Source organism: Haliotis rufescens, unplaced genomic scaffold (assembly GCF_023055435.1).
Source record: "Haliotis rufescens isolate VD_foot unplaced genomic scaffold, xgHalRufe1.0.p SCAF_10, whole genome shotgun sequence".
In the NCBI taxonomy this organism is placed as follows: domain Eukaryota; kingdom Metazoa; phylum Mollusca; class Gastropoda; order Lepetellida; family Haliotidae; genus Haliotis; species Haliotis rufescens.
The window spans coordinates 24,523,554-24,545,504 of record NW_025963780.1 but is presented as its reverse complement, the minus strand read 5'-3'; the positions used below and the strand labels follow the sequence as shown (position 1 = coordinate 24,545,504).

The window sequence follows — 21,951 nt, the reverse complement described above, 5'->3', positions numbered from 1 at the left end:
GTTCATTGATTTTGCATCAATTGCAATCCTGAGACTAAATTTATTTATTAACCAGGAATACGTGTCAGTCTCCATATACACATTTTTCATGCTACAAGGATCATATGTACATCTGCAACAGGTGTCACGGCAACCCAAGAAGACGTGCAATTATGTTTGAAATTGTTCTTGGTGAACATCTGTATAAGGGTATACATATTGTATTGTATGAATGCAATCATTCCACATTGACGGACACACACACATAACCAGACGCAGCTATGAAGGTGTGTGCGCTACTTCTGCTTGGGGCCTCCGTGTTCCTTTGTGGTTTGTGTGACAACACGGAGAAGAAAGAAGAACCTTTCTACGTGGACATCGTGGTTTCCGACGCTGGAAGAGACCTGGGGACCGCTATGACATTTATACAGGATACCCTGTATAGTGTAAAGAGTCTCACAGTGGAACAAGCCTTCAAAGTAAGCTCCGTTTGGTTTAAAATTTTGTCTCCTGCGTTATGTCAATAAGGCGACCATCCAGAGTGAGTGAGTGAGTGAGTTGGGTTTAACGCCGCTTTTAACAGTATACCAGTTACATTTCGGCGTGTCAGCTTAATGTGGGAGGAAAGCCCGAAGGGATGCAGGTCTCAAACGTTTATCTCTTCGGTGAAACCCACGAGCACGGGTATGGTGCTGACAAACCTAGAAACACAATCGGGGCGAACCGGGATTCGAACCCACAATCATAGGTTTCTGGCGTGCCTAAGGGACGCAACTCTGCACAGCGAATCGCGGCGCCTTAGACGACTGGGCCCCCCGTGCCCCCCCCCCCCCCCCCCCCCCCCCCCCCCCCCCCCTCCCATCCAGAGAAATCCATTGGATTCTGTTGTTATGCACAGCAATGTCATATGGCTGTGATGTCAAAATAGACGAAATGCGCGGTCTTTCTATATGGTAGACATTTTAATCATCATGAGCACTCCACTAAACACAGTCATTCACCGCTTCCGACTATATCACGCACAAGTTTTAATGAATAACTATCACAATGTCATAGTGATGATTCGAGATGAATTCCACTGGTCAATGCATACCAAAAGACGTTAAAGATGGTACTTGTCGTTCGGCTCGAAGTCAGTATACTGTGCCTGCTCGGGGTATTCGTGTTAAAACGGCAGCATGGTATCTCAGAGGGATAGCACCACAAAGCCGTCACAAGTTCCTAAAAATAAAGCGACAAAACCCTTTCCATATCCAAGAGAAACCTCTGCATAAAACAGGGTCGATTGTATGTGTTAATGAATCACTATCAATAGTGGTGACACCAGGTGTTCGCGAAAAGGTGAGCGTATCCTGCCCCACTGGTGGCACCCGTCACAAACACAGGGAAAGGCAAGTCAATTGTTCACCCGAACAAACACAAGATCGTATGATGCAAATTTGGACATGTCCTTCATATATCTACCATAAAAGGTTTTGAAAGCTTTCCTAGAATGCTGTAACCTTGATGAAACAACTTTTGAGCAATAGTCGTATCACGCACTTTGAATCTTAGTAGAAATATGCTTAATAGTACCTTAACATTTGTGAAATGTAGACACTGGACCAATGCTTATGGTCTCTGAAAATATATAATTTTGATGGAGACAATCAACTCCATTTGAATTGAAAAGGAGCCCCAGTGAAAGCGCATTGGCTATTTGACCAGCATCTCACGATTTAACATCATCGATATACCCGAAGCTGAAGTTCAACTTCTTGCCCAAGTTTTGTTTTAAAATTGCTAATTTGAGAAGAAATTCTGATTCAAATACAGAAAGAAACAGATGTCTTATCCCCAAATTGTACGGTTATGTTAATATCATTTAGCAGTGAGTGAGTGTGTGAGTTGGGTTTAACGCCGCTTTTAACAGTATTCCAGTTATATCGCGGCGTGGCAGCTTAATGTGGGAGGAAAGCCCGAAGGGATGCAGGTCTCAAACGTTTATCACTTCGGTGAAACCCACGAGCACGGGTATGGTGCTGACAAACCTAGAAACATAATCGGGGCGAACCGGGATTCGAACCCACAATCATAGGTTTCTGGCTTGTCCAGGGGACGCATCTCTGCACAGCGAATCGCGGCGCCTTAGACGACTGGGCCACCCGTGCCCCCTATCATTTAAGAAGTCCAGCCATTGACATATTGTTTTCTTTAGATAACACTTGCTTTCATTTTTGTCAAATTGTTCTGTGTTACGTGTCGATTTCCAAATTGAAACAATGTGTAACCCCAGATTTCTGTGCGTAAAAGAACATAGTGTGAAACCAACAAACATCTTAAAAGTGGTTTACAATTAACCCATGTATTACAAGATTCACCAAGTTTACAAAAGTGCACAGCAATTACGATGACAGTACAGCAATAGAGTGGCAGTACAATATTCAATGGAAATAAATATTAATATGATGGCAATGGTCAGTATCAAATACAAAAATACATTGGTGATGCAGCACCAAGTCGAATCTGGACCAGGCAATCCCATGATTGGCATCAAGTGCATCGATTCACGCAATTGGGATACGATGACATGCATCAACCAAGTCAGCGAGTCTGACCACCCGATCCCATTAGTCGCCTCTTACGACAAGCATAGTCACCTTTTACTGAATAAAGTAACTTCCTATAGCTAGCGACTGATCACTGTCCAAACACAATGCATTGAGCGTAAACCGAATCCCAACAATGTAACACAGTTATCACCGCCAAACAACAAAATATACTCACACGCAAAAGAAACGCAAGTCGAGTATGCAGTATACATGTTATTTATTTTCAACAGTAAAGACAAGAAATACTAATAGGGCACGATTGCCTGAAGACCGTGTAATGGATTAAAAGGCAGATGACATAATTGTTTTTTTCAAATGTCAAGGGCTTACACAGTTTCGGGTCAATACCCAGAATGTCAGTCAATACCTGGTGTGACCACCATTAGCATAGATCACTGCCATACATCTCCTGTACATTGAGTGGATCAGACGATTTGTGAAGGCCCTAGGTATCCTCCTGCACACATCCAGAGCAGGTGTTGCGATGTTCATCTGCAGTTGTAGGGACTGGCGCACATTGTGCAGATGCCTTTGAACCTCATCGCACTAGTGTTCGATGGGGTTCAGATCAGGGCTGAGGGTTGGCCACGGTAGAACACGGATGTTGTGTTGTTGCAGAAAGGCCATGGTAGCTCTGACAACATGGGGACGAGCGTTTTCCTGTTGGAAAATGTGTCAAAGTCTCGCATTAAGTCCAATCCCTGCCCATATCATGACGCTAGGTCCACCCCATAGATCCCTTTCCACAACGTTTCTGTCAGCGAAACGATCACCTCGACGCCGCCAAATTCCGACTCTTCCGTCAGCATGGGAGACACAAAAGCGACTTTCATCAGAAAAGATGACACGCCTCCACTCACGATGACGCCAATTGTGATGACCCTGTGCCCACTGAAGTCGTGCTTGTCGATGCCGTGATTGGAGAACAGGACGACGTGCTGGTCGACGACATCTGAGGTTGTTGGAACGGAGACGTCGGATCACAGTGTCCCGGCTAATGTGTCGATTATGTGTTCCTATGGTCTGTCGAACACTTTCACTTGCCGTTAGGAACAGATGTCGCTGGTGTTGACGGGTAATCTGCCGATCTTGTCGAGGTGTGGTGACCCTAGGACGACCGCTCCGGGGAAGGTCATCTGTGGTCTGTGTAGCATTGTATCGATGCAGGAGACGGTAAATTGTGGTTATGTTAACGTTGAAATGACGGGCAACATCTTGGACAGACTCTCCAGCTTCCAAACGTCCGATAGCCTGGTTTCTCTGAATTTGAGTTAGACGCGGCATTGTTGATCAAGGAGTGGTAAGTCCAAGAATCGACCACAGTTTTATACCCACTACAGTGCGTTCATTTTCGATTTCGCGAGAAATGGGTGCATGATACCCACATATTCATTGAAATGGTGCGTTTTGCCGATTCGTTTTTTTATGTTGCGTTTTTACTCGGGGCTTGCAAAGTACAACCAAAAATTTTGATACCACCATCAGGCTTCACTACATGCTAAAACTCGTATCAATTCATGGTTCCGTGTTTGTTACCTATTTGCTTAAAACCACTTGCATTTCTTTTGCGTGTAAGTATACATTACCATGGAACACTGGAACCTCTGAAGATTAATATGTAACTATATCTAAGGTCACCGCGTTTTGTTACTCATATATTAAATCGGAATCGTCCGATGGATGTAAATATATTATGATTATGGAAATGGTTTATTAGCTTTTATTGATTTATTTGACGAGTATACGTGTATTTTGTTGTGTATTACTGAGAGGTGACCTCTAGACAAATAACAAACACCTGTGTTCTGTATTTTCAGGTGGTTGGCGAACCCAGAGTTTTAGCCAGTAAGTGAACTTATTCATTTACCTGTTTCACCTGAAGGTCGAAGGTTGTATTATTAAATGTTATTAGTGCTGCAACATCGTTGCTTGCTTCTTCCTACCTTCGATAATTTGCAATCTTATATGGATATTTCATTCAATAAACCGGCATCCTACTGGGTACAAACAGAACAGTTTTGGTCTGTTTAAATAACTCAGTATTTTTAGTTCGCAATAACGGCGTGCGTGCCTGAGTGCGTGCGTGCGTGCGTGCGTGATCAGGGTTATTATGTTTTCCAGCAGCTTATGCTGGTCGTAGGAGGCGGCTACAAGAATCGAGCAGTCAGACTCTATGACTTTGTTGTAAGACAGTCACTGGGCTATTGCTGGGTGCGGCTTTAAAGACCAACTATCAGGTTCACAGTATGCGATGGTAATGAAGCAGCCTGAACGCTTATGACGCACATATCTTTGTTACATTAACGGATCATTCAGAAAGGTTCTTCAGTTCTCAGGTCTGATACTCTGTGTGCATGGCGACAGCTGGAAGGTGTCTTGTTTGCAGCCAATATCAGCATGACAGTGAAGCCTGTGTATAGAGCAGAGGACCTTGTGGTGGATCTGAAGATCCAGAAGGACCTCATTGAGAAGGCCCCAGCACCGGCCAACTTGATCGGGGATTACATCTACTTTTGGGATATGAGTTTTACCATGACAGGTGATCTATTGATGTCAATGGCCTGTATATTTTGATCCTGTTTGATTCAATCAGGTAGTCTGCGTGATTTACTGTGTTTGATTTCATTGAAAGTGTAGCAGCTTTTAATCATTACGATGTAAACTATATGAGGTTGTGTCTTGGTATCGAGTCTTAGCGAAACCAGACTGTACCTGTCAATGAAGGATTCCTTGTGTTTTGAAATGAATATTAATTGTAAAATACCGAATAGCTCAAACACGTTTTATGCTCAGTTCACGTATATTCATGATTGAAAAGGGGAGATGGGTTGAACCCAGATTACAGAGAGAACAGCGTTTATGTTCATGATATAGAGGACGAATACCATGTTTAAATAATGTGTCCAAAATATATGGAGTTAAGACGGCTGTATTTGCCAAATTATTCACATGTACACCCCAGTGTTTTCAAATTTGTCCAGGTAATGCAAGACTGTCTCAGAAATGTCATTTTTCGATTGGCAAAGTATGTGTACCATAATTATCAATGAAAGAAAGAATGCATTATGATCAAGATATGAAAATATTTGTATTTATGTATACACTTTGGCAACTAGTGGGATTGGCGGGTTGGGATTGGCAGGGGAGCAAGTCTTCAGTCTTGTTTCATCTGAAATGTTGAGCCGCGCATTGTGCGCTGTGATGTACAATCTCATTAAAATCATTTCTTAGTTCTCGCTACTGCTAAACAAAGATCTGAGGAAATCCTATTGCGGGTCATGTCAGAACGCCCTTTCATCGGACCAATCAGAGCATCGCTCATCAGATCATGAAAGTGACAGTTGCAATGGGAATTTTGATCGAGCAACCTCGAAAGAAAACACACAGGGTATTCCGAACGACAGTTATGGGCTTTATGTCTGTATTCATACAATCTAGACCATGTATTATCCATTCCGGAATGTTATTTTGTTCAGTTATTATTTTATCAATATATGTTTCGAAGCGTAGTCGCAGTTTGAAACACGTGCCGTAAAGCTCGATTAAGCCGAGAACTAAGATCTGATTTTAATGAGATTGCTTTGATGTATAATGTATTACCATTTGCATCTGGCCTGTAGCCTAAAATAAACTTTGACTTGACTTGGTAATTTGTGTGGCTACTTCTAAAATGTGTACATATTCCACGGTTTGCGATTGGTAGCCCTCTGCAGGGGTAAATTTGGTAGGCCTGACATAGAAAATATATTTCATCAATTTGGTTAAAATATAATACACTTCATACATCAACTCGCCATCGTCACAAATGTGATGAAGAAATAACGAAACGAAGGCGTATGGTTTGATGCAAGTATGTGTTGAATCTTACGAAATATAATACTTTCAATACTTTGCTGCAGGACTCACCGGGTCTTCCTACAAAGAGGAGATACGTGCCAGTGCGGAACATGCCTTGAGACGTCGCATTGCAGGCTTACAGGAGCTCAGTTACCAAGTTCTCGCGGAATTGCCTTTTCGGGTATGATTCAAGCACACGAAACACATTTACAGTCACTGAATTTCACCTACCTGGTAGTCGCGAGGGCCGGTCGGGTAGCCTGGTGGTTAAAGCGTTCGCTCGTCACGCCGAAGACCCGGGTTCGATTCCCGTCATGGGTACAATGTGTGAAGCCCCTTTCTGGGATATTGCTAAAAGCTGTGTAAAACCATACTCACTCACTCACTCACTCACTCACTCACTCACTCACTCACTCACTCACTCACTCACTCACTCACTCACTCACTCACTCACTCACTCACTCACTCACTCACTCACTCACTCACTCACTCACTCACTCACTCACTCACTCACTCACTCACTCACTCACTCACTCACTCACTCACTCACTCACTCACTCACTCACTCACTCACTCACTCACTCACTCACTCACTCACTCACTCACTCACTCACTCACTCACTCACTCACTCACTCACTCACTCACTCACTCACTCACTCACTCACTCACTCACTCACTCACTCACTCACTCACTCACTCACTCACTCACTCACTCACTCACTCACTCACTCACTCACTCACTCACTCACTCACTCACTCACTCACTCACTCACTCACTCACTCACTCACTCACTCACTCACTCACTCACTCACTCACTCACTCACTCACTCACTCACTCACTCACTCACTCACTCACTCACTCACTCACTCACTCACTCACTCACTCACTCACTCACTCACTCACTCACTCACTCACTCACTCACTCACTCACTCACTCACTCATGGTGGAACAATATTTTAATATCCCCGAAGATTCGTTTTAGTACTGTTATCATTTGTGTATGTGTATGTGGTCACCAAACAAAGTGAAAGTATTGCTGATATTGCTCCGAAAATTTTGAGGGTGTCTTGCTGAAAATACAAATTTGTTTTGATTCAGTGGTTAATGTTCATAACAGGTGATAACAGCAGGGGGTCTTCAGCTTATGTGCATTAATCTCAATAACTTGTTTATCATCTTCTGAAAACGAAACTCTCGTGGGGATTTCGGGTCAGAATCAGACCCCAGCAACAGATTAGGTGGTCCTGCTCGGTGACCTGGTTGATTGGGTGTCATCCTACCCTGACGGCGTGGATCGTTGCTGATAATGTATGCCACTAGATGTTCCAATCTCATTCAAATCAGATCTTAGTTCTCCCTACCGCTAAACAAAGATCTGAGGACCTCCCATTAGGGGTCACGTCAGAACGACCTTTCATCCGACCAATCAGAGCGTCGTTTACCAGATCATGAAAGTGACAGTCGGAATGTGCTTTCTGATCATGCAATCTCGAAAACTTTAACACGGGGTATTCTGAACGATAGTTACGGGTTTGACGACTGAATCCATACAATCTAGACCATATATTTGCCATTCCAGGATGTTCTTTTGTTCAGGTTTCAAAGTTGTAATCGAGAATTTGTCAAAATATGTTTCGAAACGTTGTCGCCAATTTACAATTAGTGCCGTAAAGCACGAGAAAGCTGCCTTCTGATTGGCTAATGTCGACTTCTTGTCCATCCTTCCATTGGTCGGTCAAAATTCGCGCAAGGTCGTTCTGACGTGACCCGTAATGGGATGTCCTCAGATCTTTGTTTAGCGTCAGCGAAAACTAAGATCGGATTTTAATGAGATTGCTGGATGTTCAGGTCCAGAATATATTATTTACAGGCTAAATATTGCTGAATTCGGCTGAGGTTTTGTTACATGTCTGTTGTCTAAACCCTTTAACTGCTTTAATGCCCTTTCGGGAACGAAAATAACCAGACAAATAACAACGATTACGTGTGTCAAGAACACAACCACTCTTGGCAGAATTAAACATTTAAACCAATAAACACGTGTAGAAAGCCTACAAGATCCACGGTCGGTCCAATGTATAAAAGACAGCCACAATCTTCGAAGAAACGTTTTGCTATATTGTGCATGTGCTTCTAAATCACAAAGGGCTAATTTTATTTTGTTGTAACTGTTTAATTGGCCATCTAGAAGTTGGCAAAATAAGAAAGAAAAACGTACAACTTAAGAAAAACAACTTCTGGTTTATTGCATACAGCGACGTTTCGATGTAGACTCTTACACCGTTATATCAAGCTAGAGTGACAACCAAGTGATGAGGTGAGGTGAAATGGGGTTTAACGTCGCGTCCAAGATTATTGCACTTATATAGCGACATGCATGCACGTGTGTGTGTTTGTGTGGCTGCTTGTACTAGTCCGGACTGATGCCGATTTATAGTGCTAGCTCACTGAGATACCACGGCGCAGTTTAACATGAAGACCCCACTCAGACACAGTATACTGACTCCGAGCCGACCAGTCCTTGTTTTAGCCCCTTAATGCCGAGCGCCAGACAGGGTAACAACAAGTACCATCTTTTAACGTCTTTTGGTATGACGCGGCCGGGGGTCGAACCCCGGACCTTCCGCTCTCAGGGCGGACGCTCTACCACTAGACCACGGAGGCGGTCACCCAGTGATGAAAGGTATATATGTATGACATCTTGTGATAAGCAGAAGATTAGCATTAACAACGGTAATAGATAACAAGCAGATAATTGGATGAAGCCGGATGAACGGTACGAAACATGTTTCGAAACAGTATTCGTACTTTACAAAATGCAATATACCAGAAGTTGTTATCCATAGAGTTGTACGTTTTTCTCACTGATTATATTGTGTTTTGTGATGTTATTTTTGTTTCTTTGGTTGCTGCAGCTGCTGGTGTTTTCTGTACTTCCCCCGCGAAGTTCGGAGTCGATTCTCTGGAACTTCAACCGAGGCCGCCTGGAGTTCACATCAACAGTACGGCGGGTGGAACATCTCCATGACTACTGCGATAACCGTTACTGTAACTGAATAAACACTGAATAAAATCTCAGGGTTGCAGCGTCATGTCGAAAATATGCAAAACCCGTTGATAAAACGTATTTGAAACCTGTCGTCGTTTTTTTACTCTTACACAAGTAGTGCATCATGAAATATAAATGTTAATACCAAGTATTAGAACAAAGACAAGTGTTGACGACAAACATCTTGTGCAAGTCACTCAAAGCAATCAAAAACCATTCACTTTAATACCGTTCACAGTGCTGCTGCACGTGTAGTACGTACGCTCCATGGCCCTTTTGTTAATGCACAGGGTGCGTTTTTCCGAATCGTACGTGTTTCCCGACTAATGGTTTGCATGTCCTTCTTGTGATAATTTTTATTCGGGCATTTCGTCACTGACATCATAACATATAAAACCTCTTCATTTTGTACCTATATCACAAGTACTAGTATGTGTTGACAAGTCAATTGTTCACCTGAAAATACACGAGAAAAACACACTGCCTTTATGGAATAAGAATGATAAGAACCTTTTAGTGAGTGAGTGAGTATGGTTTTACGCCGCTTTTAGCAATATTCCAGCAATATCACGGCGGGGGACACCAGAAATGGGCTTCACACATTGTACCCATGTCGGGAATCGAACCCGGGTCTTCGGCGTGACGAGCGAACGCTTTAACCACTAGGCTACCCCACCGCCTTAAGAACCTTTTAGCCAACTAGATTTGTAAGCAATCAGTCGTTTGAGGCGCCACAATTCGCTTTGCAGAGTTGCGCCCCTTGGGCACGGCAGGAACCTATACTCGTGGGTTCGAAGCCCGGTTCGCAAAGGCCTGCATCACCTTCTTCCCACATTAAACTGACACGCCGTGATAAACATGGAATACTGTTAAAAGTGGCGTTGAACCCAACTCTCTCACTCACTCATACACATGGAAATTGGAGTTTGATATTTTCATTACTTGAGGTTTTCAGGCAGGACGAGCAAACGGTTGGTAAATACGGGCAGAAACAGTGCAAGGGAGATAATAACCCCGGGTCTGGTTGCGCTAATGTCGCGTTGTGCAGCTGGGCCCGTACAATTGTGGGACAACAAATTTTGAGTTTGAGTGTACTTTCTTGGAATATTCGGGGGCACGGGTGGCCCAGTCGTCTAAGGCGCCGCGATTCGCTGTGCAGAGTTGCGTCCCTTGGGTACGCCAGAATCCTATGATTGTGGGTTCGAATCCCGGTTCGCCCCGATTATGTTTCTAGGTTTGTCAGCACCATACCCGTGCTCGTGGGTTTCACCGAAGTGGTAAACGTCTGAGACCTGCATCACTTCGGGCTTTCCTCTCACATTAAGCTGACACGCCGTGATATAACTTGAATAATGTGAAAAAGCGGCGTTAAACCAAACTCACTCACTCACTCACTCACCCTTGGAATATTCTCGTCTTCCGAGGTATAACTGTCGATTTCCGATAGATAATGGGCCTATTCACGTCAACATGGGATGTCAAGCCCATCGCTAATTAGTTGAGTGTTTGGTCTCCATATATGCCTCTGTAACTGACCGTAATTGGCCTCGGGCTAATCCGAAAGATATTTTGTACTGCATTTCTTAGCAAGGCTATACTTCTTTTAGTGCATAGTGCCTAACAGACCAAGGGTGAGATTCGGGGTGAGTCAGCATTCGAACACAAGCCCGGATGATGTCTCTGGGCTTTTTCAGAACCAAAACAGTGCTCGCGGTGTCACGAAAGTGGTAAACGTCCGAAACCTGCATCACTTCAGCTTGCCTACCATATTTAAGTTGACTTAACTGAAAAAGCGGCGTGAACCTAAACTCACTCACCAGGGGCGGTGGGTTAGCATTGTGGTTAAATTGTTCGCCCGACACGCCGAAGGACCGGGTTTGATTCCCTACATTGGTAAATTGGGTGAAAGCCATTTCGGGTGTCCGAACCGTGAATATTTCTCAAGCGGTGTAAATCACTCACTGGCCTGCCCGTCCGCTCGCCCGCTTGCCGGCTCACTCACTCACTCACTCACTCACTCACTCACTCACTCACTCACTCACTTTAATACTGTTAAAAGCGGCGTTAAATCCAACTCACTCACTCACTCACTCACTTTAATACTGTTAAAAGCGGCGTTAAATCCAACTCACTCACTCACTCACTCACTCACTCACTCACTCACTCACTCATCCATCCACTCACTCTCTCACTCACCACTCATCCACACACCCAACCACCCATCCACTCACTCACTCACCGTGATAAGTGAGTATCCTACAGCACAACTGATAACACCTGCCAGGCATATGTTTATCTTTATCACACACCTCACTGAAACCTTTGATCTCGCGTCACAAGGCGATGAAGATGTAGTCACGCGAGATACCACGCCAAGATGTCGTCTACAGTGAATCTCATCGTCTCCATCTGTCTGCTCATTTCCCCCTGTCTCTGTAAACAATGTGTCGGCAACGGCCCCTGCTCATGCGACTTCGACGACGGCAGTGGCACCGTGGACTTCACCAGCATCGGGAACGAAGTCGGAAGCGCTAGGTCGGATATTACTCTTATAACATCGTTTATCTAGTGGGTATATGTGCATGAGTGATAACTTGGTGTTTATCAACACAGATATATTGAACCGGATGACTTGCAAATACTATGTAGAACTTTCAGAATATATGTCGGGTAGTGCCGATAAATTACTAAGGAGTGAGTGAGTTGGGCTTAACGCCGCTTTTAACAGTATTCCAGTTATATCACGGCGTGACAGCTTGATGTGGGAGGAAAGCCCCAAGTGATGAAGGTGTCAGCCGTTTACCAGTTCGGTGAAACCCACGAGCACGGGTATGGTGCTGACAAACCTAGAAACATAATCGGGGCGAACCGGGATTCGAACCCACAATCATAGGTTTCTGGCGTGCCCAAGGAACGCATGCAACCAAGGGACTGGACCACCCGTGCCCCCAAATTGCTAAGGAATTAAGTAAGAAGTTAGGTAGGAAGGAAGGAATCACAATTTGTCTTCAGTGTGTTCTGTTAGCTCAGTAGTAGTTATTAGTTCTGCATGTCTTTGTAGCTTGAAGTTGTACGAACAGCATTTAATAGATAAGTTGAATCCCTTTCAAGAGATCCTGACAAGCATACTATCAGTCGGGGTTACTGGTAAATAGCGTTTGTTCTTCAAACCGATATTTTGTGTTTTGTTTTGTTTTGTTGTTGCTGAACCCACACTGCTAAAACTTGGGCGGACGTTAAACCAAATTTCACCTCACCTCACCTTTTAATCTTATTGTCCCGAGCTATATGTACAGTCTTTTTGGGTTATTAATGTGTAACTGGATATTAAAAAAGTGCAGTTTGAACACACATTCATCACACATATCAGTCCTGTCCAGCGAGATGTCTGATATTCTTTAGGATCCCGGCGGAATATTATTGTACACGAGTCACTGGTTTTGCACTTTAACAGCTCGTTGAGGACACAGAAAATGTCAAGATATGAAGATAATGTGTCTCAAATGAACCCAATGCGTCTGAAGTAAATGTTGTTTGAAATCAGAGTGAGTGAGTGAGTATGGTTTACGCCACTTTTTTAGCAATATTCCAGCAATATCACGGCGGGGGACACCAGAAATGGGCTTCACACATTGTACCCATGTCGGCAATCGAACCCGGGTTTTCGGCGTGACGAGCGAACGCTTTAACCACTAAGCTACCCGACCGCCCTTGAAATCAGAATTAAAATGAATGTATATACTTCATGTTTTGGGGTTCAGTAAACTACGGTTATAACGAACTCAAAGGGGCCACTAATTTTAGTTCGTTATAACCGTACTTCGTTATAATCATATATACATCATATATACAGCACATAGACGGGAGCAAACAACAGTTCGTTACATCAGTCAGTTCATTATAAGCGTGTTCGTTATAAACGAATTTACTGTATTTCAGATTTGAAGGGGTTCCATCGTCTTCCGACTCCTTCCTGTACAACTACAACCCCTGCTTCGCCTTCGACACTGGCTCCTGCACCAACGTCGCCGTAAGTACCGGCAACGTCTACTGTAACACACACTTGTCACACTATGGCCACGTGTACTGTAACACACAATTGTCACACTATGTCCAAGTGTTCTGTAACACACACTTGTCACACTATGGCCACGTGTACTGAAACACACACTTGTCACACTCTAGCCACGTGTACTGTAACACACACTTGTCACACTATGATCACGTGTACTTCAACACACACTTGTCACACTATGACAACGTGTACTGTAACACACACTTGTCACACTATGGCCACGTGTACTGAAACACACACTTGTCACACTCTAGCCACGTGTACTGTAACACACACTTGTCACACTATGATCACGTGTACTTCAACACACACTTGTCACACTATGACAACGTGTACTGTAACACACACTTGTCACACTATGTCAAAGTGTTCTGTAACACACACTTGTCACACTATGGCCACGTGTACTGAAACACACACTTGTCACACTATGGCCACGTGTACTGTAAAACACACTTGTCACACTATGGCCACGTGTACTGTAACACACACTTGTCACACTATGGCCACGTGTACTGTAAAACACACTTGTCACAGTATGGCCACGTGTACTGAAACACACACTTGTCACACTATGGCCACGTGTACTGAAACACACACTTGTCACACTATGGCCACGTGTACTGTAAAACACACTTGTCACACTATGGCCACGTGTACTGTAACACACACTTGTCACACTATGGCCACGTGTACTGTAAAACACACTTGTCACAGTATGGCCACGTGTACTGTAACACACACTTGTCACACTATGATCACGTGTACTTCAACACACACTTGTCACACTATGACAACGTGTACTGTAACACACACTTGTCACACTATGTCAAAGTGTTCTGTAACACACACTTGTCGCACTATGGCCACGTGTACTGAAACACACACTTGTCACACTATGGCCACGTGTACTGTAAAACACACTTGTCACACTATGGCCACGTGTACTGTAACACACACTTGTCACACTATGGCCACGTGTACTGTAAAACACACTTGTCACAGTATGGCCACGTGTACTGTAACACACACTTGTCACACTATGATCACGTGTAATGTAACACACACTTGTCACACTATGATCACGTGTACTTCAACACACACTTGTCACACTATGATCACGTGTACTTCAACACACACTTGTCACGATATGTCCACGTGTTCTGTAACACACACTTGTCACACAATGTCCACGTGTAATGTAACACACACTTGTCACACTATGTCCACGTGTTCTGTAACACACACTTGTCACACAATGTCCACGTGTTCTGTAACACACACTTGTCACACTATGTCCATGTGTACTGTAACACACACTTGTCACACAATGTCCACGTGTTCTGTAACACACACTTGTCACACTATGGCCACGTGTAATGTAACACACACTTGTCACACTATGATCAGGTGTAATGTAACACACACTTGTCACACTATGTCCATGTGTAATGTAACACAGACTTGTCCCACTATGACCACGTGTACTGTAACACACACTTGTCCCACTATGACCACGTGTACTGTAACACACACTTGTCACACTATGACCACGTGTACTGTAACACACACTTGTCACAGTATGGCCACGTGTACTGTAACACACACTTGTCACACTATGACCACGTGTACTGTAACACACACTTGTCACAGTATGGCCACGTGTACTGTAACACACTTGGCACACTAAGTCCACGTGTACTGTAACACACTTGGCACACTATGTCAACGTGTACTGTAACACACGTGTCACACTATGGTCACTTCTACTGTAACACACACACTATACTCTACAGGTATGTCAGACAACCCCTGAGCTTACCGAGTTCTACAACTTGGGCGGACAGGATTCAGCGACGTGGTCGTACGACGGCAGCAACATACAGGTGTACTACAGCGCCACAACAGAAATCTTCAGGTAGGCGAGTCCAGCATCTCATAAATCACCCCACGGTCTGGCTGTGATGCAGATGGGAAGCCAGTGCTTGTAATAGGGAGTGTCACATTTGTTGATTGTTTGTTTGTTGTTTTTATGACGCAGTCAGTTATGTCAGGGCAGTCTGTTGATGAAAAGGTTTCAAGATAGTGCTTTTGAAATTTGGAAAATGTTACCCGTGTTTATTGACGAATTTTTAAACTTAATTTGGGCTACTGATATTAGATCTGGAAAAGAGCGGGGTCCCATGCATTCCACAGGAGGGTACCAATAGATGCACGCCACAAGATCGGGATACCAGTCACTACATAAGATCAGTGTTCTAATCTATGTACTCCACAAGATCAGGGTACCATGCACTACATAAGATCAGTGTTCTAATCAATGCACGCCACAGGATCAGGGTACCATGCACTACATAAGATCAGTGTTCTAATCTATGCACGCCACAGGATCAGGGTACCATGCACTACATAAGATCAGTGTTCTAATCAATGTACGCCACAAGATCAGGCTACCAGTCACTACATAAGATCAGTGTTCTAATCTTTGCACGCCACAAGATCAGGGTACCAGTCACTACATAATATCAGTTTTCTCATCTATGCACTCCATAAGATCAGGGTACCAGTCACTACATAAGATCAGTGTTCTAATCTATGTACTCCACAAGATCAGGGTACCATGCACTACATAAGATCAGTGTTCTAATCTATGCACGCAACAAGATCAGGGCACCATGCTCTACATAAGATCAGTGTTCTAATCAATGCACTCCACAAGATCAGGGTACCATGCACTACATAAGATCAGTGTTCTAATCAATGCACGCCACAAGATCAGGGTACCATGCACTTCATAAGATCAGTGTTCTAATCAATGCACGCCACAAGATCAGGGTACCATGCACTACATAAGATCAGTGTTCTAATCAATGCCCTCCACAAGATCAGGGTACCATGCACTACATAAGATCAGTGTTCTAATCAATGCACGCCACAAGATCAGGGTAACAGTCACTACATAAGATCAGTGTTCTAACCAATGCACGCCACAAGCTAGGGATACCATGTTTTGCACTCCACAAGATCAGGGCACCATGCACTCCATAAGATCAGTGTTCTAATCTATGCACGCCACAAGATCAGGGTACCAGTCACTACATAAGATCAGTGTTCTAATCTATGCACTCCACAAGATCGGATCACCATTCTATGCACTCCACAAGATCAGGGCACCATGCACTACATAAGATCCGAATACCAATCAATACATTCCACAAGATAGGACTACCATTCTATGCACTCCACACGATCAGGGTACGATTTGAATTGACAGGTTATCATCTTCAGCACCAATAAACCTACAAGCAGGGGCTTCCACTTCATCAACTCTGTTTTCCAAGTCAAGTATGATATATAATTGCACCTCCCTTGAGCGTCTTTCATAATCTCCGAGTGAGTTCTTTCAGCAATATTTAATACCATGTTTTGTAAATGTCTCTTTTTGCAGGGAAACCTTCGTGACAGCTATATGTGACCCCGACCTGGAAGAACCCATCGTGACGGTTCAGGGGGAGACTTCTCCTCAGCAGTATGTACGTGACACTACAACTACTATCGGCACTTGCCATCTCACACACGGACATCTCGGAACGATAATTATCTTCCCCATAACACTTGACTACCTCCATTGACTTACCTCCCTTGACTTACCTGAAAGTCTTAAGTTAATTAATATACACCTTCATACCTAACTGCCTCTCGATTGGTATTCACTACATTTATTATGTATTTAGTGATGAAAGACGATATGTACCTGCAAATATAAGTTTTAAAATACATTTGACTCGATTGAAATAAAACTTGATGCCAGGTGTATAAATGACAGTTGTATTTTTTCAAATAAAAAAGTTATTAATTTGAACATTATTTAGGGAAGAATGTTTCATGTAGACCAGCCACCCCGATCCCTTACTTTGATGTATTCACTATTATTTTTAGCATCTGGAGTTAAGAAGCCAGTGCGCATGTGCAGGCGGATGTTCCGCCTTGGGTCCGCCCGACGAAGGGCTAAGCGGAGGCACGATTCTACTGATTTTGTGAGTTTCCGATGAAGGTCTATTTTTCCCACAGTTCAGACTAACGCATTCGCCGAGTTTTGATAGGATCAGGCATATGATAACAGGGTCAGCTTGTAAACTCGAGCTATTAAATGCGTACATTGATCAGTCATGTCAAGGGTCAAGGTTATCCTCAAGGTCATAACCTCAAAATGTTTTTGTACTGCCTAACACGAGAAGGAGTTACTGCACATGATATCCCTGGGGCGGGATCTGCATTATGTTCATGAATACTCAAGAAGTTTTATCTGAAGAGTACGACATGGAAGTGTAAAGGTTTAGGGAGAACATGATTGTAGGTCAAGGCCACTAGACTGGTCATTCGTAAGCTAGCTCTGCTTCATCTTTAACTGAACAAAACCCAGGTTGGTATGATATGTTTATGACAAGAAATAATTGACTGAACATGAAGGTGAAGGTCATGAATTGCATTGAACTCCTTTTTTTTGAAGTGACTAGAAGCAATCTTTTTAAAATTTGTCTTGCATTACCCACGTGTTTCCCAAACTGGAAGTGATGTAATTAAAACTGAAGTGCGCATGGCTTCGTCTACGTCAAATTGTATTGATTTCAATATTGCGCTTAAGGATTTCACTAACTACACGAGGCCAATGTGTCCGTTTACAAAATGCCACGAATTACAGCATAGAGGCATTTACTGGCAACAGGCACCACGTGAAACATAGACCCTCGAGTATGCAAGAGATGACTGGGTGTGTTGTGTCTACTGTTTCCAGGGTGATCGTGTTCGGGTTCATCTACCTAGTCGCTGGGATGACCTTTAACCGTTACCGTGGGGGCAAGGAGGGGGTGGAGATGCTACCGAACAGGGGGTTCTGGTCGGCCCTACCTGGACTGGTTAAGGTGAGTGGACCGTGTTGTGATAGTATTCCTGTTTGCACTATACTGGTGGGAGCAAATAAGGGAGAAGAGAGAAACGCTTATGAAATTGGTATGTAATGAATTTTTAAAAAATCAAGACATGATTCAGCGATGTAGTGAGTTTTACGGCGCTTTTAGCAATATTCCAGCAATATCAAGGCGGGGAAAACCAGAAGTGGACTTCATTCATTGTACCCATGTCGGGAATCGAACTCGGGTCTTCGGCGTGACGAGCGAACGCTTCAACCACTGAGCTACCCGACCGCCCCTCGGTGATGTTGTGACACGATGCAAATAGTTGACTTTTTACAGTAAACTTTAAACTACAACGTGTCATTGTATCAATTGCTTTAACTCTCGATGGTCAGTCCCTACGTATCATGTCTTTGTATCCCATGTGTGTATCTTTAGTATGTATCCATATATGTATCCTGTATCATTAGTTACAGTGTTACAGAAAAATAGTGCCTATAACCTAATATGACACCCTATACGGCAACTGAAGACACTATAAAGAATTTGTTATGCCTACAAGTTAACACTATCTGCAGCTGGTATTTTTATATCGCACATGTTATGTCAAAATATAAACTTGACACTTACAACCGATGTAAATTGCAGTACGTATGTTTCCGATACAACGCTTTAATGTAAACACAACCGTTAACAATGGAATATATAATGCACTTTATGTGAACGTTAGGAAAAACATTTATACGAGGAACCGTACAAGGTATTGAGCCAAAATGTTGAGGATAGAACACTTGGTGATTGTAGTCATCTCAGTAATCGGTACATAGGAAAAGTCGAAGGTGAAGGTCCGCTACCATCAATAAAGCGTCCTTGTTGGGGTAATTTAATCCGGGAAATTTGTCACTGACACTATCACACATTAAACCTCTTCATCTTGTACCTCTTGGTCAGCTAATTTTGCTTTTATGGCCAAAAATATCCGTATTGCGTTTCTATTTTTGAAGAGTATATTGTAGTTAACATGGATAAAATGTTCGCTCGTTATCAGAAATCTGCGGAACACTGTAGTAAGTGAGTGAGTGAGTGAGTATGGCTTTATGAGGCTTTTTAGCAATATTCGAGCAATATAAGGGCAGGGGCGGGCCACTGTGACTTGGACGACGGGCTGCTATCAATGCTGTTGCTATGTAACGTCAATGACGTCACGATTCTTGTTTGTGACGTCGTCCTATGATATGTTCTATGACGTTTGTTTCTACGCTATTTGTAAATCAATGACTTCCGTTTTTTCTCTACAATTTACATCGATAAAGTCACGGACGTGGTTTCTTTAAAAAGTCATGCACATCACAATAATAATTAATGATATTAAAACACAAAAGTGTCGAATAACGAATTTCTGTACCAGAATTGTCATGTGAAATACATGTATGTGAGGTGGGTGTTGGAAAATCAAAAATGGCTGTTACTGACGGTTTACGGTCTCATATTAGGTCAGGGGCAACAATTTTGGATTTTTACTGACGGTAAACGGCATCATAAGGGGTTAGTAGTTATGCTTTCCGATTGGTCAATCTCACTTTGAGGCATTATAAAGGCATCTTTTTGTGTGTCCAGTGTATGCATCCACCACTGACTTATGTTAGAATTGATGGGTCGCATTTACAAAGACATTGTAAAAATGAATTTATGCCCTGGTTTTCAACAGGACGGAGCCTTGTTTACCATCGGCTGTATCAAACAACGCGGCAGCACTTACGACAAATTGTAGGAAGAGGTTCATCCTGTGTCATCGTTCATCACGTGACAGTACCACCTTCAATCACGTGACACTACCACCTTTCATCACGTGACAGTACCACCTTCAATCTCGTGACAGTACCACTTTTCATCACGTGACTGTACCACATATCATCCCATGAGACTACCACTTTTTTATCACGTGACAAATCGCAAGAGAAAACCTTTTTACCGAAATAACGTGGAATCAGCGATTATTCAAAACGTTCATATGTGAAGTGATCGCCAGATCCAAAATGTCCAAGATGTCGAATGGCTTCCTTCCGAGTATCGACGATTTGGATTGCTTTGGAGTGCATCAGTTTATGTGAATTTTACAATTTTATTCTGTCTATATCAAAATATAACCAACATTTTAAATGTCGTATTTTTTATTCGAAATAACGTTATTCCAGTTTTGATCTTACTTCTCTACGTCACCCGAGAATACATCCGGTCGCTCTGCCTTACGACCTGGGCCAACTTACTCAAAGCTATCTTAGCGCTAAGATGATCGTAACTCCAATACTTAAACAGGCTTACAATAGTCATAGCACTAAGATCGCTTTGTGCAAGTTGTCCGTGGTCAAGTGAACAGAACGTCTGCCGGGAGAGCGGAAGATCGGGGTTCGATCTCCTGGCCACTGCATACCAAAAGACGTTAAAGATGGTATTTGTTGTTACCATGCCTGGCGCTAGGCATTAAGGCGATTTAAGGACTGTTCGGCTCGGAGTCAGTATACTGTGCCTGAGTGGGGTATTCATGTTAAACGGCAGCATGGTATCTCAGTGGGCTAGCACTATAAAACCGCCACAAGATCCTAAAATAAAGCGACAAAACCCTTTCCATATCCAATAGAAGCCTCTGCATAAAGCAGAGTCGGTTGTATGTTTATGAATCACTATCAAATAGTGGTGACACAAGGTGTTCGCGAAAAGGTGCGTATCCTGTCCCACGGGTGGCACCCGTCACAAACACATGCAAAGGCAAGTCAATTGTTCACCTAAACAAAACACGGGAACATATGATACTAGTCAAAATATGAAATTGCATCGGACATCATTTTTGTCACTGATGCTTCACATTTGAAAATGTCCTCTACCGAAACGTGGAGTTTATGCACGGAGTAGAGGTCATTGATTATACACGGCGCCATTTCCTGACTTCACAACCGTCCCTATTGCAGCGCATGGCAGCTGTATGTATCAATGGGTGATAGGGGAACGTCGTACATGCAAACCTGTGAAGTATTGACCATTGTTTTGATCGTTTAGTGAGGTGAGGTGAAATTGGGTTTAACCTCGCGTCCAACATTATTGCACTTATATAGCGACGTGCATGCACGTGTGTGTGTGGCTGCTTGTACTAGTCCGGACTGATGTCGATTTATAGTGCTAGCTCGCTGAGATACCATGCAGCAGTTTAACATGAATAACCCACTCAGACACAGTATACTGACTCCGAGCCGACCGGTCCTTGTTTTAGCCCCTTAATGCCGAGCGCCAGACAGGGTAACAACAAGTACAATCTTTTAACGTCTTTTTGTATGACGCGGCCCGGGATCGAACCCTGGACCTTCCGCTCTCCGGGCGGACGCTCTACCACAAGACCACGGAGGCGGTCTGATCGTTTAGTGAGTTTTCGTGTGAAAATCAACGTCTATCGTAGTCTGTCGTCTATCGTTCACATAAACCGTCCTCAGATCAGACTGACCCATCTTCGG

General features: G+C 43.4%; 2 protein-coding genes across 2 annotated transcripts; both read left to right on the top strand.

The window, feature by feature from the left end:
• Positions 1-209: 209 nt before the first annotated feature.
• On the top strand, positions 210-9,545 carry LOC124128327. Its single transcript, XM_046491722.2, has 5 exons — positions 210-458; positions 4,388-4,415; positions 4,900-5,109; positions 6,470-6,588; positions 9,327-9,545. The coding sequence occupies exons 1-5, from the start codon at positions 261-263 to the stop codon at positions 9,465-9,467; spliced, it is 696 nt and encodes a 231-aa protein (XP_046347678.2). The 5' UTR covers positions 210-260; the 3' UTR covers positions 9,468-9,545.
• A 2,261-nt stretch (positions 9,546-11,806) lies between these two features.
• Positions 11,807-20,608, top strand: LOC124128325 (cation-dependent mannose-6-phosphate receptor-like). Its single transcript, XM_046491721.2, has 7 exons — positions 11,807-11,995; positions 13,400-13,490; positions 15,332-15,453; positions 16,984-17,068; positions 17,475-17,572; positions 18,331-18,457; positions 20,157-20,608. The coding sequence occupies exons 1-7, from the start codon at positions 11,838-11,840 to the stop codon at positions 20,217-20,219; spliced, it is 744 nt and encodes a 247-aa protein (XP_046347677.1). The 5' UTR covers positions 11,807-11,837; the 3' UTR covers positions 20,220-20,608.
• The last annotated feature ends 1,343 nt before the right edge of the window (positions 20,609-21,951 follow it).